At 41.5% G+C, this 15,627-nt stretch overlaps 1 protein-coding gene across 1 annotated transcript in view; it reads right to left on the bottom strand.

Annotated features, from left to right (window-relative positions):
- Positions 1-949: 949 nt before the first annotated feature.
- The window catches only part of LOC114792110 (cryptochrome-2-like), a 48,498-nt gene continuing 33,820 nt past the window's right edge, over positions 950-15,627 (bottom strand). Inside the window, exon 4 of the mRNA XM_028982991.1 lies at positions 950-1,208. Coding sequence (XP_028838824.1) covers positions 950-1,208 — 259 coding nt within the window. The remainder of the gene's footprint in view (positions 1,209-15,627) is intronic.

The following is a 15,627-nucleotide window of genomic DNA, read 5'->3' as shown; positions in this document are numbered from 1 at the left end:
TTCTGCCTTTTCCTATTGTTTGCTGGATCCTGCTGGTACCAACCCATTTCTGAAGACACAGAGTTCAAATGCCCCCACGCAGTGCCTCACTGTAAAGACTGCTTTTGTTTCACCACTGTGTGCTGAAGCCCCCCTTGCAGCATGACTGCAGGAGGCAGCCTCTTCTTCCACGATTCTCCACTACTGCTCCAATTCATCTCCTCTCTGTGCACGCCAACCCAAACACCCCTGTTACACCTGCTCCAGCCCTCCCAATTTTCCAAGCAATTTTTCCTCTACAATATTTGCATATGCGCCTTCCAAGCCCTCATGTGACATATCACTTTGATCACAAAAACTAGCGCTTGAGTACTTAAACAATGTTAAACACATATTGTACACAATTGTTCTGTTCAGTTCTGGCAATCAGTACATGCCTGCAGGTTTGTTCATGTTCTTCCCTTTTGTTTTCCCTGTTTTTGGCCCTCGCGGCGCTTTGGTTTTTGTGTTCAATAAATCATTGTTTGCAGTATGTCCCACGTCTGCACTTCATTCTCCTGTCAGCTCTCGTACGTGACACCATCACTCTTAGTAAGCAGTGTGCAGCCATGACAGGCACCCGGGAGCAGTGTGTGGGGACGGTACTTTGCTCAGTGGCAACTTTTGAACCGCCAACCTTCTGATTAAGGGGCTGCTTCCTTATCTGCTAGGCCCCTTGTGATCCCTTATGATCATCCAGGACTGTGACTGGACAACATATTTTATGTTATCCCTATTCCTGTGTAAATCTGAAAAGCAATTTGCCACTAATACTTAGAAGTTAGTGCAGTGCTTGTACATATTTTTGTGAGAATGAAATATGGGCTTTTGCTTTGATTTTCAAAAGGGCACAAAACCCACATTTTGTAAAGAGAATGCACCGTTGCCACCGTTGACCTGTCAAATGGCCACCAACCAAAAGGGAGGAGCCTCAAATGGGGAGAGGCCAGTCACTGAGGTGCAATGCTGGTTGAGAGCCAGCTTCACATGGAGGAGGTGCTTGGACCAGAAGGTTGGTTGGGTCAAACTGTTGCAACGGAGATACTTCTTCAATTTCCTGGTTGATCTGGACGGTCTGACCATTTGATTCTGGGTGGTACCTGACATCAGGCTGACATATACCCCCAGTTGCTTCCAGAAGCAGTGCCAGAAGCAGGCGATGAACTGGGACCCTTGGTTTGAGAAGAGACCTGTGGGGGGTATAATGTAGCACATTTTCCCTGAGGACGACATCAGCTGTGGGGAGCCCAGGGACAGCTATGAATTGATTTGCTTTTGAGAAATGATTCACTAGGATGAGGATGACTGTGTTGCGTTCAGACCATGGCAGCCTGTGACAATAAGACATGGGATCAGGGCTGGGTCAGCCTTGTGGGCAGTGTGTCAGCCTTGTTGGAAGGGCACACAGGGCAGGCTGTCCCAACACAGGCTGGCCCTAGCCATCAGAAGTCCCACTGAATGATCTCATGTGTGCGTTGGTGACCACTTGTGAAGCACTAGGGGAAGAGTCGTGCAGTCTGTGGGGTGTCAGGCAGAGGTGTTTCTTGGGCGTGGCTGGCTACTATTTCCTGTATGATGGACTAACGCATGGGAGCTAACAGGCAGGGAGTTGGGAGAATCGTGTGGGGGGTGAGGGCATCATCGTCCCAGATGTACTGACGGGACAAGGCATCTGCCTTGATGTTCTGTGTGCCAGGGATGTAGGGCAGGGGTGAAGTTGAAGCAAGTGAACAATAGCGACCACCTGGCTTGACAGGGGTAGAGGAATCTGACTTCCTGGATGTAGGCCAGATTCTGGTGGTTGGTGAGAACTATGAACGGATGTGCCGCCTCCTCCAGCCACTCTTCCAGGGCTAGCTTTACTGCCAGGAGCTCCCGGGTAACAACGTCATAATTTTGAGATTTAGTGGGAGGAGGCACAGCGGTGAAATTTGTTGTCAGTAGGGTTCCGCTTTAACAAGACGGCCCAGACGCCCAGGTTGGATGGGTCGACCTCAACGGTGAAGGGTAGTTGTGGGTCCGGCTTTGTCAGGATGGGTGTTGTGGTCAAAGGTGTTCAGCACGGGGGTTCCAATGGAGACTTGAGGGTTTATCTTGGAGGAGATGCTGGAGTACTGTTCTGACATGGATGGGGGGTCTGGTAAAAAACTGTATATTGTCAAGATAGATAAAAACATAGAGGTTCAACAGGTCATGCAGCACACCATTAACGAGTGCATGAAAGACAGCTGGGCTGTTGGACAACCCAAAGGGCATCACCAGGCAATCATAATGTCCTAAGGGGGTGATGAAGCCGGTTTTCCACTTATCCCCCTCCCGTATGCATATGAGGTGATATGTGGTATCGCCAGCTGTAAATCATGTACACACAAATCATGTACTTTAGATAGGCAGAGTTATTCAAGGACTTACCTTTAAATTTGCAATTCTAATGTACTCAGGAATTAAAAGAAAAATTTATCCTGATTTATTATGTCTATTTATTTTTTTGTAATAGAAATCTTGTTTTAGGTGAAACAACTGTAATATCTCTCTAGAAAGATGAGATAATGATATATGTCCCAAACATAGAAGGCAATAAAGAAAAATCATTTTAGAAAGGCAAAGTTTCAGATTAAAATTAATGTGTAACTTCATTAAACATTTAAAATCCGTATTTTGTGCATAAACTTAAACACTGATCTGTTTAGTTTTGTGTCACAGGCCTTTCACAACTGCATATGTGCACATATTGTTGGATTTTAGAAATTTAGTACAGTGAAAGAATTATACATTTGGCTAAATTTCAATACTTTCTTATATATGAAAAAGCTATTAATGTACAGTAGTACATTACATTTACTTTGTCATTTTCAACCACTGTTTGCATCAAAATGAGGTTTGCCTTACCAAAATTTCTCAGACTTTGTCTGTCTGCTTAATCCCTCAGTTGTTGAATAATAAATAAGTGATGATAAACTTTTTTGGCCCTACACCTTTTGTATAATTCATATAAAGAAACAAAACAAACATTTGTTACACAATGGAAAATGTGTCATGAGGGCACAATTGCATGACATTTGTTTATTTTATTACATTTTACAAACAGATGGCACAGGAGCCAAAACTAGAAGAAGTAGAGTAGAACACTAATGTGGTCAATGTTGTAAAAAAAACAGGATAAGACAAAGTTGACGACATACAAGGGTATGAGGAAAGTCAAGGTATATATAACAGGGAAGTGCAGGAGCTGTTGGGGTTGACAGGTAAGATCTGTAATATAATGTAAATTTTATGTTTTTTATAATGCATCAGTTAATCTAATGACTAATTTTTCCAAATCAGTTTTATTCAATTTGGTTTCCAAATTAATTGACTATTATAACAATGTATACTTTCTAATTTACATATCTGAATGAAAAAATACATTCCCATAATATTCCAATACATGTTTATTGCTTTTAAACTCAATATTTTGTAATAATTGTTAATAATAATTAAAGGTTGCACTCAATTTTGCACTCAGTCCCTTGAGGAAAAGCATAAGTAGGGCAGTGGAGTCCAGTGAAACTTCTGATGGAGGACGTGCCCTGGTGTAGACTTCACTGTCTAAATGACATAATTCAGTTTTGAGTTCTTTCACAAATTTTTCATAGGTGAGACGTGGAGCAGCCCATTTGGCTATCTGCCCGGTGAGCAGTAATAGTAATATCACGATCTGTGTATGAGGCATGGGGTATCTGTATGGCTGTAGCTCTATTAAAAAAAGATAGAGATGTTCTGGACTTCACAGCCACAATCTACCCCATTTCATTGCTTAGGGAGTGCCGATTGTGGCTCGGGAGCTGTCACAAGAGGGAGAGCAGGAGCTCTCTCTATGAGGTTCTTTCTCTCATCTCCTCCACACCGCACTCACCCACCTGGACACTCAGAAGGGAAATAATGTTAAAATGCTTTTCATTGACAACAGTTCAGCATTTAACACGATAATCCCTTCCACACTCACCACCAAGCTGGTGCAGCTGGGACTCAGCTCATCTCTCAGTCAGTGGATCTCCAACTTCCTAACTGGGAGACCACATGCAGTAAGGATGGGTGGACATGTCTCAGCCACTCTCAGCACTGGAGCCCCCCAGGGCTGTCTTTTGAGCCCCTTGCTATACTCTCTGTACACCCATGACTGTGCAAGCAACTACATCGTTAAGTTTGCTGACAACACTGTCGTGGTGGGCCTGATCTCTGACAATAAGGAGACAGCCTACCTGGAGGAGGTCGGAAATCTGGAGAATTGGTGCCAGAGGGACAGAGGGATCTTCATCTGAACTTCAGCAAGACAAAAGTGCTGATAGTGGACTTTAGTACTAAGCAGGAGCGGAACTACCCTGTCATCAACAGGAGCCCAGTGGAGAGAGTGGACCTTGGTCCGGCAGCATCTCTACCACTTCAGACACCTGAGAGACTTTAGACTGCCCTCCAAGGTGCTAAGAACCTTCTATTCCTGCACCATAGAGAGCATCCTGATGGGACACATCGCAACCTGGTTTCGGAACAGCACCATGCAGGACAGATGAGCCCTGCAGCGGGTGGTTCGATCAGCTGAACACATCATCTGTACCAAGCTCCCTGACCTTTAATCGATCTACAGCAAGCAGTGCTGGACCAGGGCCAGGAAGATACCCCAACACCCAAACAATGGACTGTTCTCTCTGCTGCGATCAGGGAAGCGCTTCTGCTCCCTGAGGTCCAACACAGAGAGAATCTCTGAGGAGGAGCTTCTTCCCGCAGGCTATACGAGCTCTCAACCACAACACTACATAGGACAGAACACGAATACACTCCTGCACTTTTCAAACAACTTCTGGACTCAGAGATGGAACATCTTCCCGCCACTACAAATATTTCTGTATAAGCATTGAATCCATTTGCACAGCTTCACTTTACACATTTGCACATCTTCACTATACAACAAATATTTTACCAAAAATATTTCCCTGCTCGTTATGTTTAAAAAAATAATTAGTAATATTTGTTTATATTTGCATATTTGTAATATTGAGGTCAACAGCAGTCGCACAAGCATTTCACTGCATATCATACTGTGTATGACTGTGTACGTGACAAAATTTGAATGTCAGAGAAAATGAGGTTGAGGAAAAAAACAAGGATCAGGCTTACTAAGATGAAGTTGATGTGGATCATGAGAGGAACTCAATGACTGAGCAGAGAACACAGTTCAAATTAAGAATGTTGGGAATTAACTGTCACTGTTTTCACGTCCTGTTATGTGCTGGTCCATACAGTCATGGGACAATTAGTACTGTGTGCTGTTAAATAACATTTAATAATTATTCAAAGGATTTTGTTATTTCTGCTGTTTCCTTTTTCTTTAACCAGACATAATTTTGTAGCTTTTGGTATCCACCTCAATTAACAAATGGCAGATGAGAAAATCAACAGAGATAAGTTATGGATGCAGCATAAAAGAACTTTACAACACTTACAGTTTTAAATAATATGGCAGTGGCACTCTAAAAAGAACACAAAGTACCATTAGCATACAGTCTCGTCATGTAACACCAAAAATTAGTTGCATCCCCGTTCACTCAACCCTCCTGGAAGAGCTTCCATCCAGAAAACAATGCATGCTTCTGCCACAACTAGCACAAACAGGTTCAACTTTGTGTTCACGCTCACAATTTGTCTGCAATTTTTTTGCGCATACTCGCAGAAATTTCACTGATATTAATCACCTGGTTACATAAAGACAGCTGGTTTAGCTTTGGGTCTACTAGTACAAGGAGCACCACAAATGGTATGCAAGGACCCTCAAAGAAGCATCCATAAATTTCAATAACCTGGTTGACTCCAAAGCACTCTTTTCTACAAATCCTTATCTTCTCCAGCCACGAACTCATTCACTGACTGCTCAATAATAAACTAAAAAAAAGAAAAAAAAGATCCAAATAATCCAATCATCACTTGCTACTCTCCCTATTGCCCCTACTATACTTACCACTCCACATTTGAAGGCTCCACAGGATGTGACCTGCTTTAAGAAAAGCCTGAAAACATTTTTATTTAGCAAATATTTGTATAATTTTTTTGTCAGGTTTTTCAATGCTGTATCTTAGCCAAATGATTTTTATTAGTTAAATGTAAAGTGTATTATAAAAAAACATTATTATTTTTAAATTTTGGGAAAATACAGTAGTTAACTGTTGAATACCCAAGATGATGGCACATTAGGTTGCAGTGGCCACAACGGGTCCTGGCCATAGTACACTTTACGTATATTATTTTTGTTTTGGTGTTGTATAAAAGATGATTATGACCATCAGAACCACAGACAAAAACCTTGACAATAGTCAACAACTTCTCAACACTGAAAACCATCTAATCAATCCTGATGAAGATGAGTTAGTGAGACTCCAAAATTGCAACATTACTTTTTGTACCCACTGTAAACAGATTCAGACTCCCTTAGATTTCACTCTTCGTTATATTCGTCTTTGCTAAAATCATTTAAGTTTGTTATTTTCCTCATTAAATGTACACACATCACCCCATGTTGGTTGTAAGTATTCAAACCCTTTGCTCAGTATGTAGTAGTAAACACTTTTTTGATCTAATACAGCCATGAGTCTTTTGGGGAAAGATGCAACACGTTTTTCACACCTTTGGGGATCCTCTGCCATTCCTCCTTGCAGATCCTCTCCAGTTCTGGCAGGTTGGATGGTAAATGTTGGTTGACAGCCAGTTTTAGGTCTCTCCAAAGATGCTCAATTCGGTTGTTGTGAAGCCACTTCTTCATTATTTTAGAACTTTTTGGCCTTAATTCTATCTTGGTCTCAGACCAGAGAATCTTATTTCTCACCTTTTTGGAGTCTTTGAGGTGTTTTTTAGCAAACTCCATTCGAGGAGAGGCTACTGTCGGGCCACTGCCATAAAGCCCTGACTGGCGGAAGGCTGCAGTGATGGTTGACGTTCTACAAGTTTCTCCCATCTCCCTCCAAGACTCTTTGTCTTCCATTTAAGGATTATGGAAATCACTGTGCACTTCGGAACCTTAAGTGCAGCAGAATTTTTTTTTCTAACCTTGGCCAGATCTGTGCCTTGCCATAATACTGTCTCTGAGCTCTTCAGGCAGTTCCTTTGACCTCATGATTCTCATTTGCTCTGACATGCATTATGAGCTGTAAGCTGTGTGGCTTACCTAAGCAAGTCCAATCAGTATAATCAAACAGAGCTGGACTCAAATGAAGGTGTAGAACCATCTCAAAGATGATGGGAAGAAATGGACAGCACCTGAGTTAAATATATGAGTTTCATAGCAAAGGGTCTGAATACCATTAGAAATTTCAGATTTTTTGTTAATAAATCCGCAAAAATGTCAACAATTCTGTATTTTTCTGTCAATATGGGGTTCTGTGTGTACATTAATGAGGGGAAAAATTAACTTAAATGATTTTAGCACATGGCTGCAATATAACAAAGAGTTACAAATTTAAGGGGGTCTGATACTTTCCGTACCCACTGTAAATGACCACTGACTGTGGTGATATTGTCCAAGCGCCAAGCAGGCAGATCGCTGCTCCACCAAGACCTCATGGCCTTGCAGAAGTTCATCAAAAGTGGTACGCGAGGAGGCAGAAGCATGGTAAGCAAGCCAGTATCCAGCAACCTAAAGACAGTCCACCCAGACGGCTTCTTCATCGTTAAGGGAGACTTCAATGATGCAAAACTCAATTCAGTACTACTTGACTTCACATGAGGGTACAACATGCTAAAACTTTTTACACAAACATCTAGCGTGCGTACAACAGTACACCCCTCCCCCACCTCGGACAATCGGACCACATGGGTTAAATACAGAGGACACATTGCACATTGTTGTGTGCACTGTCAGCACACAAACACAATCACTTCATTTTCACTTGTGGCAGGGCTGAAATGAAGTGGAAATGTTCTTTTAGGAGTAAGTTCATTTTAATGATAAACAGGGACTTCAATTCATCTGATCACTCTTCATAACATTCTGGAGTTTATGCAAATTGCCATAAACAATGGAAGCAGCAAACTTTGTGAAAACCAGTTAATGTGTTATTCTCAAAAATTTTGGCCACAACTGTGCTACCAGGCAGATGGCCCGGGGGCAGCCAGGCACTCCCTGCAGGCATGGCGGTTGTGCGGAAACCATGACATGTCAACATCACACTTGTCTGTAGATGTCTTCCTTTGGGCACCATTAGTGTCATGTATGTGACATGCATGATTAAATTCAGCATGCAACATTGACCTTAATGTTGACCAATTAAAATCATGTAATTAAAATACTGGTTTGGGGGGTTTTTTAGTTTTTAGAATGAAAAATTGTGCTTATTCTTACAAATCATGACAAAATGAATGCGCAAAATGGACCTGCTTCTGGCAATAAAAATGCAAGAAATGTGGAACCAATCAAACCTATTGCAAAAAAAAAAAGCTGAACGCTCTGCCTTGGCCAAGTGGGAGTCCTGATCTCCGCTCCCATCCACAAACTTGCAACAGGCTGACAAATGAATTTGTTTTGAGCTGCGGTGTTTTGACATGAAACATCACAGAAAATAAAAATCTGTCCTCCATTTCTGGAAAGCTGTGGGATTGTTACATCTCTTGCCAGTTGCTATGTCGGATATAAAGAAGTGAAAAATACAGTGATGATAAATGAGAAATATAGGATTCACCTTAAAATGTGTATGTGTGTGTGATGTTTAAAGGAACAATGGTAATCTCATACTTGCCGTATTAGAGACTAATCCATCACTTCAGAAAGCAAAATGCTCTTGGCCTGGCTAGAATGAAGTAGGACAAGTCAACAGGGAGCTCATACCTATCAATAATGTATTGATTGGTTTACTCAATAACTGTGGTTTTCCTGTGTTGCTGACTGTTCACACATGCGGTGCCATCGATGTGTGAACCACTAGGCCTTCTGCTCCCTTGACATCTGCTCAGAGATGACAGTTAAGAAGAGTATCCTGCTGTTGGGTGAGGACGGAAAGTTTCTCTTGTAATGTATCTACAATGTTTTTGTACGATCCTTCTATTGAATCAGCAGTGGCTCAGTAGGTCTCTCCATCAGGCAGAGGACAAAGAAACAAGTTTTGTCTGATCTGAATAATATCAAAAGAGAGTTCTGGTTCTGGGTTGCATTCTAAGAGCAATTGTACCTCACCAATTTTTTAAATGCTTGTAAGATTCTAAAACACCTTATTCACAATTACCTCAATATGGCACCTGTTCCTCATATGAGCCCCAGGTTGAGCCTCTGCAACTGATTGTGTAAGTTGTCCCACTTAAAAAGATGAGAAAAGTCTGTAATTATCATTATAGGTGCTCTTCAACTATGAATGTGAAGTGACTGTCATTGTGAAACACTGCAGCACAGCACACGGTGCACACAACGAAATGTGTCTTCTGCTTTTAACCCATCACCCTTGGTGAGCAGTGGGCAGCCTTTTAAGGCACCCGTGGAGCAGTGTGTGGGGATGGTAATTTGCTCAGTGGCACCTCAGTGGCACCTTGATGGACCAGGATTCGAACCGTCAACTTTCTGATTGGGGGTCCGCTTTCTTAACTGCTAGGCCACCACTGCCCCTGTGAGAAACAAAATGTTTAAAAATCCTAGGAAATCACTTTGTATGGTTTTTAAATAATTTATTTGTATAATGTTGCGGATATAAGTATTTAGCACCTACAAGCAAGCAAGAATTCTGGCCCTCACAGACCTGTTACTTCTTCTTTCAGAAGCTCTTCATGAAAGGCACAGTGTGTGGGGACTTTGCTTTCCTCAGTTGGACCTCAATGCCGCCTTGGTGGTGTGGAATTTGAAGTGGCAACCTTCGGGCAAACACGCCATTTTTGTGTCTGTAGCTTTAAATGCTAATGAGGTGGAGAGAGGTGGCGCGAACACCATTCACCAACCACAATATTTATCACAGACAGGAAGTCATGTCAGAGTTTTTCCAGAAAAAAATTAATTCGCACATATTCAAGACATGACAGTTGGTGGAGTTCCTTTTTCAGGGGAGGGGTGGGAAATTTTCTGGGTGGACAAAGAACAAGAAAGGGGAGGTAACCATTCCCCTTATGATGACATAAGGGGACAAATTCCAGATCCAACCGTCTGAGCTGTCACTCTCTGACTCTTTATACCTATCGCCATTTCTAGGCACTGAAGGACAATAGACAGGCTAGAGGTACTCATATCAATGTTATATAATCTCTCAAAGTGATGTTTTCATAATAGAGAACCTTTAATCAATTTAAGAGACTCTTATTAACCTCAAATAAAGTTCAACTGTGCTGGTATTTTCATGACATTTACTCCTGCTATATCAAAAGCCATGGTTCACAGAGAGCTTAATGGATCAAAAGGATCTAATTGTTGAAAGGTGTCAGTCAGGGGAAAAGTACAAATTATTTCCACAGTTTTGGATTATACCATGGACGACTGTAGACAGTCATCAAAAAGTGGAGAAATTAAGGAACAACTGTGTCATTGCTGGATTTTTTTTGGAAAACTGATGAAAGTATATCCGGACTATAGGGTAGGGTTGCAAGATGGAATAATATTCTTATCAAGAAAAACATTCTGACCCAGTTACAATTAACAAAACCAAAAAAAACCAAACATTATCAACTCTCACAAAAGCATGTAGAAATGTGTTATGGTCTGATGAGACAATTTCAGAAGATACATTTGATGTAAAAACAACCTAAAGTCGTAGTTGGTGGCTTTTCTGGTAATGGGGCTTTAAAAACCATCAGACAGCTTTTAGAAAGCTGAAAATGAAGATAAATGTCACATTTCAACATAATAATCACAAATCCATATCAATAAAAGAATTGATATCTGTCAATGTATTGGTATATAAAGTGCTGAAAACAATTGATGAAATTAATTAATGAATAAAATCCAAAATCAACAGTAATAGAGCAACGTGACCTAAACTAGCAAATTCACAAAATGTATTTAATATGTACAGGACAAATAAAGAACATTAAACCTTTATTCAGACCTTGACCTCCCATGTCAAGCCCTTTCAGCAGATGAAATCAGAATCGCCATGGTAACCAATGGGGTGAAAATGCTACTGTTGAAGGTTATTTTAAATAGTTATTTTCAAAGGAGAAAATGACTATTTAATCACAGAGGTTAAAATATTCCCATGCCCTCTATGCATATTCCCATGCCCTCTATGCATACAATGCTTTGAGACGTTTGGTTGTTTCCAACTCATCTTAATTTTCATATATCATCATGTTTTGAAATAATGCATACCTGCACGTGACTTACAAAAGAAACTCTGTTTACATAAACTGTCATTTATGTCACAAGTTCAAGACTACAAGTTGTTCATATTTAGCCAATCTGCCAACACGAGGAACATTGATTTTGTTTATTTTTTGGCTTCTTTAACACTTTGACCTGAAAAGAAAAGACTTTGAACTTGTTTGTATGCAGTCCTCTGAAGACGCAGTTCTGTTGTTCATCGATTGCATGGATTTACAGAAATATGAAGATGACTCTGGAGACTTTAGCTGGAGAAATACGTTTGATTGCGTTCCACGCATTCACTGGGGCAGCACAAAATACATATTCATAGAGAGGGAAAGATAAAGCATAAGCTACTGTCACTGACATTATACGGTTACCCAGGATATTCGCGTTTTGATATTCATGCTTGGTTCTCCCCAGGGACACCAGCGTTCGAAATATAGCTAAATTCCGAATGTACATTTTAAAAGTTTATTGTTTGCTGAGTGGTAACAACTTTGCCTCTGAAACAATGCCTCTGAAATTTCTCCTGGCATGCTATACTGCTGCCAAAAGCAGTTATTCATCTCACAGACAGATGAAGAACAGAAATCATTGAGGTGTCCATGGGGCAGATAAAGCTTTTCCAGAGGCAGCGGGAAAGAAACGGACCATAATCAAAAGGTTGCCAGTTCGAATCCCGAACCGCCAAGGTGCCACTGAGCAAAGCCTTCATTGCCTAAAACCATAGTTTTCAAGGCATTCTCATTGTGTCTATAACCCATGTTGGCAGAATGGTTGTGTGCGCCAAACTTAATTTTATTCAGAGGGGTCTGTTTTTAACATTTTTAACTGTACGTTTTCTCACTGGTACAAATTCTTTTATTTGTTTTTAAATCAATGAATGGCTCAGCTCCAGCCTATTTGTCAGACCTTCTTTGTTCTTACATTCCATCCATTCAGGCCAGAGACTATTGTCTGTTCCTAGGTCAAATTACAAGCCTTTGCAGTGGCCACCCCATGTCTATGGAATGACCTACCAATCAGTGTCAGACAGGTTCCGTCAATCACTGTGTTTAAATCTCGTTTAAAAACTCACTTTTACACCCTGGCTTTTAACACAATGTGACTGGGTTCTTATACGGTGTTCTTATGCAGTGTTTCATGTGGTTTCTTAGTCCTTTCTTTCTTCTTTTAATATGTTGTCTTAAATATTTTCTGTTTTATTCAACCCCTTGCTTAATTCAAATTGCATCATTATTTTATTTTGTTTTCTTTTTATTCTTAATTTTTAATGAACTTTTTGTCCATATCTGTCCTGTTCTGGTTAATTTTCATTTTAATGTGTTAAAGTGTTAAAGTGCCTTATAAATAAATATGGTATGGTATGAGTGTTATCATTATTGAATATTTTACTCACTCACACGTCCAACAAAAATTTAAGGCACAGCCAAACTGGCTTTAGGGTGCCACAATAGCTTTATAGTTAGTAAATGGACAATATTGACAATCAGTTTTTTTTAAAGACCACATAATGAAGAAACAAGAAATGAACAAATTAGTAACCCTCTCCCCTGTTGAAAAATTCAACATTTTGTGGCATGTATTAGCTGGTTTGACCAGCACAACCCCACAAAAACCTTCCTTGGACAGCTGAAGACTTACTGACAGACATTTACATACAGAAGTGCTCTACCTTAACAGAGTGCAATTTGCATGTTAATTGAAGCAAATTTATACTGTACAAATATTTCATATAATCTGAAATGTATTGATGTTATTTCGTAGTGTAATAACAATAATATTGGTCTACTAATAATATTATTGGTCATATTGCTACTAACAATAGAACAAAACAACATTCATAATGTATTGTTTTATTATTGGAATGTATAATATTATTATTGTGCTCCTTATTCTAATTATGTTTTGTTATGTAGTGCTTTTTTCAACAGTTACAGTTGTGTATTTACGTTGTTACTTGATTGAACGTTGCGCTGGGAGGGACGGGTGGAGGGGGCGGAGTCACGCCGCCGCCGCCGCCGCCGCCGCTGATGCTGGGAGCGCACTAGTGGAGACCAGTGAGGAGAGGAGAGGAGACGTGCAAGCGCACCAACTGTGTGTATGCGTCTCTCACTCTCTCTCTCACACACACACAAACACACACAAACATTAATATATCTGGACGGAGCTGCGCTGGACTTTCATTGCGTTTGGACAGAAAACAGTGCGCGCGCGCGGGGAGATTACCAGAAACGGTGAAGAAGAAGAAGAAGAAGAAGAAGAAGAAGAAGGAGGAGGAAAAAAGGAGAAAAGATAATATAGTGTCTCCTCTGACACTGTTAATAAGACTGAGCTCCACTGAAGGGACTTTCCCGTCCTTTTCCCGGTGACCATGATCACCAGGGTCTTCCCGTTCCTGTGGCTCCTTGGATTCGGTGAGTGCAGTTCCAGCCCGTCTTCCTTCTTATTTCCCTTTAGAAGCGGACGTTAAGGCGCGTTAAGAAAGAGCGCGGTCGTGTTTATGTCACTGCGAAGTGTAAATCTGCTGTGGGCTGCCGAAGCCGCTTGGGACGCGCCCCGGGTCGCGCGCGCGGTGTCAGCGTGGGTTCATGCACGCGCATGTCAACATGTGGTGGTCGTATACCACCCCAAAAATACACAACATGTCCAATAATACTTGTTTGGTTAATATGTGTCTTATAAACTGTGCGTGTGTCCATTTGTAATATTTCACTAAATGCATCCACAAATGCGCTCCACTCTTATTTACAAGGTCCGGCTCTGAGCCTGGCAAACAGCACAGCACACACTGCACACACACCCCTGCTCTGGGCCCAGTTTTCTATCCACATCACCCTCCAGCCAGATCTGTGTACCCAGTCTCCAGACTCTGTTTCCACTCTCCTCTGTTAAATATGGTGCGTCCCTGAGTCGTCCTCGTACCACTGGCCAGTGGAAATGGGGAGTTTCTCTGGGTTTTTACAGTTTCCAGACACCAGTGGACTGGCCCTCGCCAGAAGAAAAGTTACAAATATCTGCACATGGTGTCAGCAGAATCAGAGGGTTGGCACAGAGATGTTAATACAATTTTGTGTTTTTTTTTTTTTTTCAGGAGAGTGTTGTTACAATTAAAGAAGGCCTTTTCAATCCCTACCCCCTTTACAAAAAATAAAAAATGTCCCCCGCTTACAAACTACACACTTAAGTGGGTTGCTGTGTTTTACAGGACAGTAAACAGCATGATTTAAGCAGAAACAAATCACGCAGTCTTTCTTCCCTCCTCCCTGCTGCTGGCGCCGCAGTTTGAAAGCAATTATGGTGCAATGCTTAGCGCCATGTGAGCCTGTAGCTTTGTCAGAGCCGCTCTCCCATCACAGGCGCTGCTGCTGCTGCTCTGCATTCATCAGCCCACACTCCGACTTCCAAGCAGCGTGCGGCTTTGTGACTCTCCTCTGGCAGTCAAGAGTGCAACAAAAACCAATGCAATACAAATCATTTTAAAAGAGGAGGAAGAAACTTACATTTGACTTTACAAGCATGTGAAGAGCTCGGTTCTGCCGCTGAGTCCGCAGGATCCGTGTGTTCTGGAGCCCTGAGTTAACTCGATATATAACACTGAGATACAAATGGGCTTCTTGGCAGCAGATGATTCCATTTTATGTGTGCAAATGTCTTAGGTCTGTATAGGACGCAATGGTTTAGCAACATGGCACATCCTTTTTATCCTGTGATTATGTAGAAATACACAAAAGACAAAAACTATTCCGCATCATGGACAGAACTAATTCCTCTCTGTTGTCTTGCAACAGTGTGTATATTAACAGACGAACATAATAAAACCGCGGAATGGAAATTTTGCCGGACACATTGTACACAGAGCTGATAAAGCAGCAGCAGAATATTTTGTGAAGACTCATTTACCAAAAATGGTTGTGTCTGGGAACTGGTTGGATATTGTGCCAAGTGAAATCCTGCAGTCTACATACATTATAGTTGTGGGTTGAGCAAAGGATTCCAGCAGGGGGCAGGAGTCCAGAAAACTCCAGAGGAGAAGTTGAGAGCACAGTTTATCTATCAGTCTCTATAATATGGACTAACACACTATAATGTTGCATAATTTCGAATGTGAAGGTGAAAGTGCTGCAGCACAGCACAGCACAGGGTGACACAAAGAAATGTGAACAGTGGTGAACAGTGGGCAGCCTTGAAAGGCACCCGGGGAGCAGTGTGCGGGGACGGTGTCTTGCTCAAGGGGACCTCAGTGGAACCGTGCCGTTTTGGGATTCAAACCTTTCCAATTACGGCTCAGTTTCCTTACCTGCTAGGCC

Source organism: Denticeps clupeoides, chromosome 6 (assembly GCF_900700375.1).
Source record: "Denticeps clupeoides chromosome 6, fDenClu1.1, whole genome shotgun sequence".
Taxonomy (NCBI): domain Eukaryota; kingdom Metazoa; phylum Chordata; class Actinopteri; order Clupeiformes; family Denticipitidae; genus Denticeps; species Denticeps clupeoides.
Note: the sequence above shows the minus strand (reverse complement) of the source record. Positions and strands in the feature narration are given on the sequence as shown.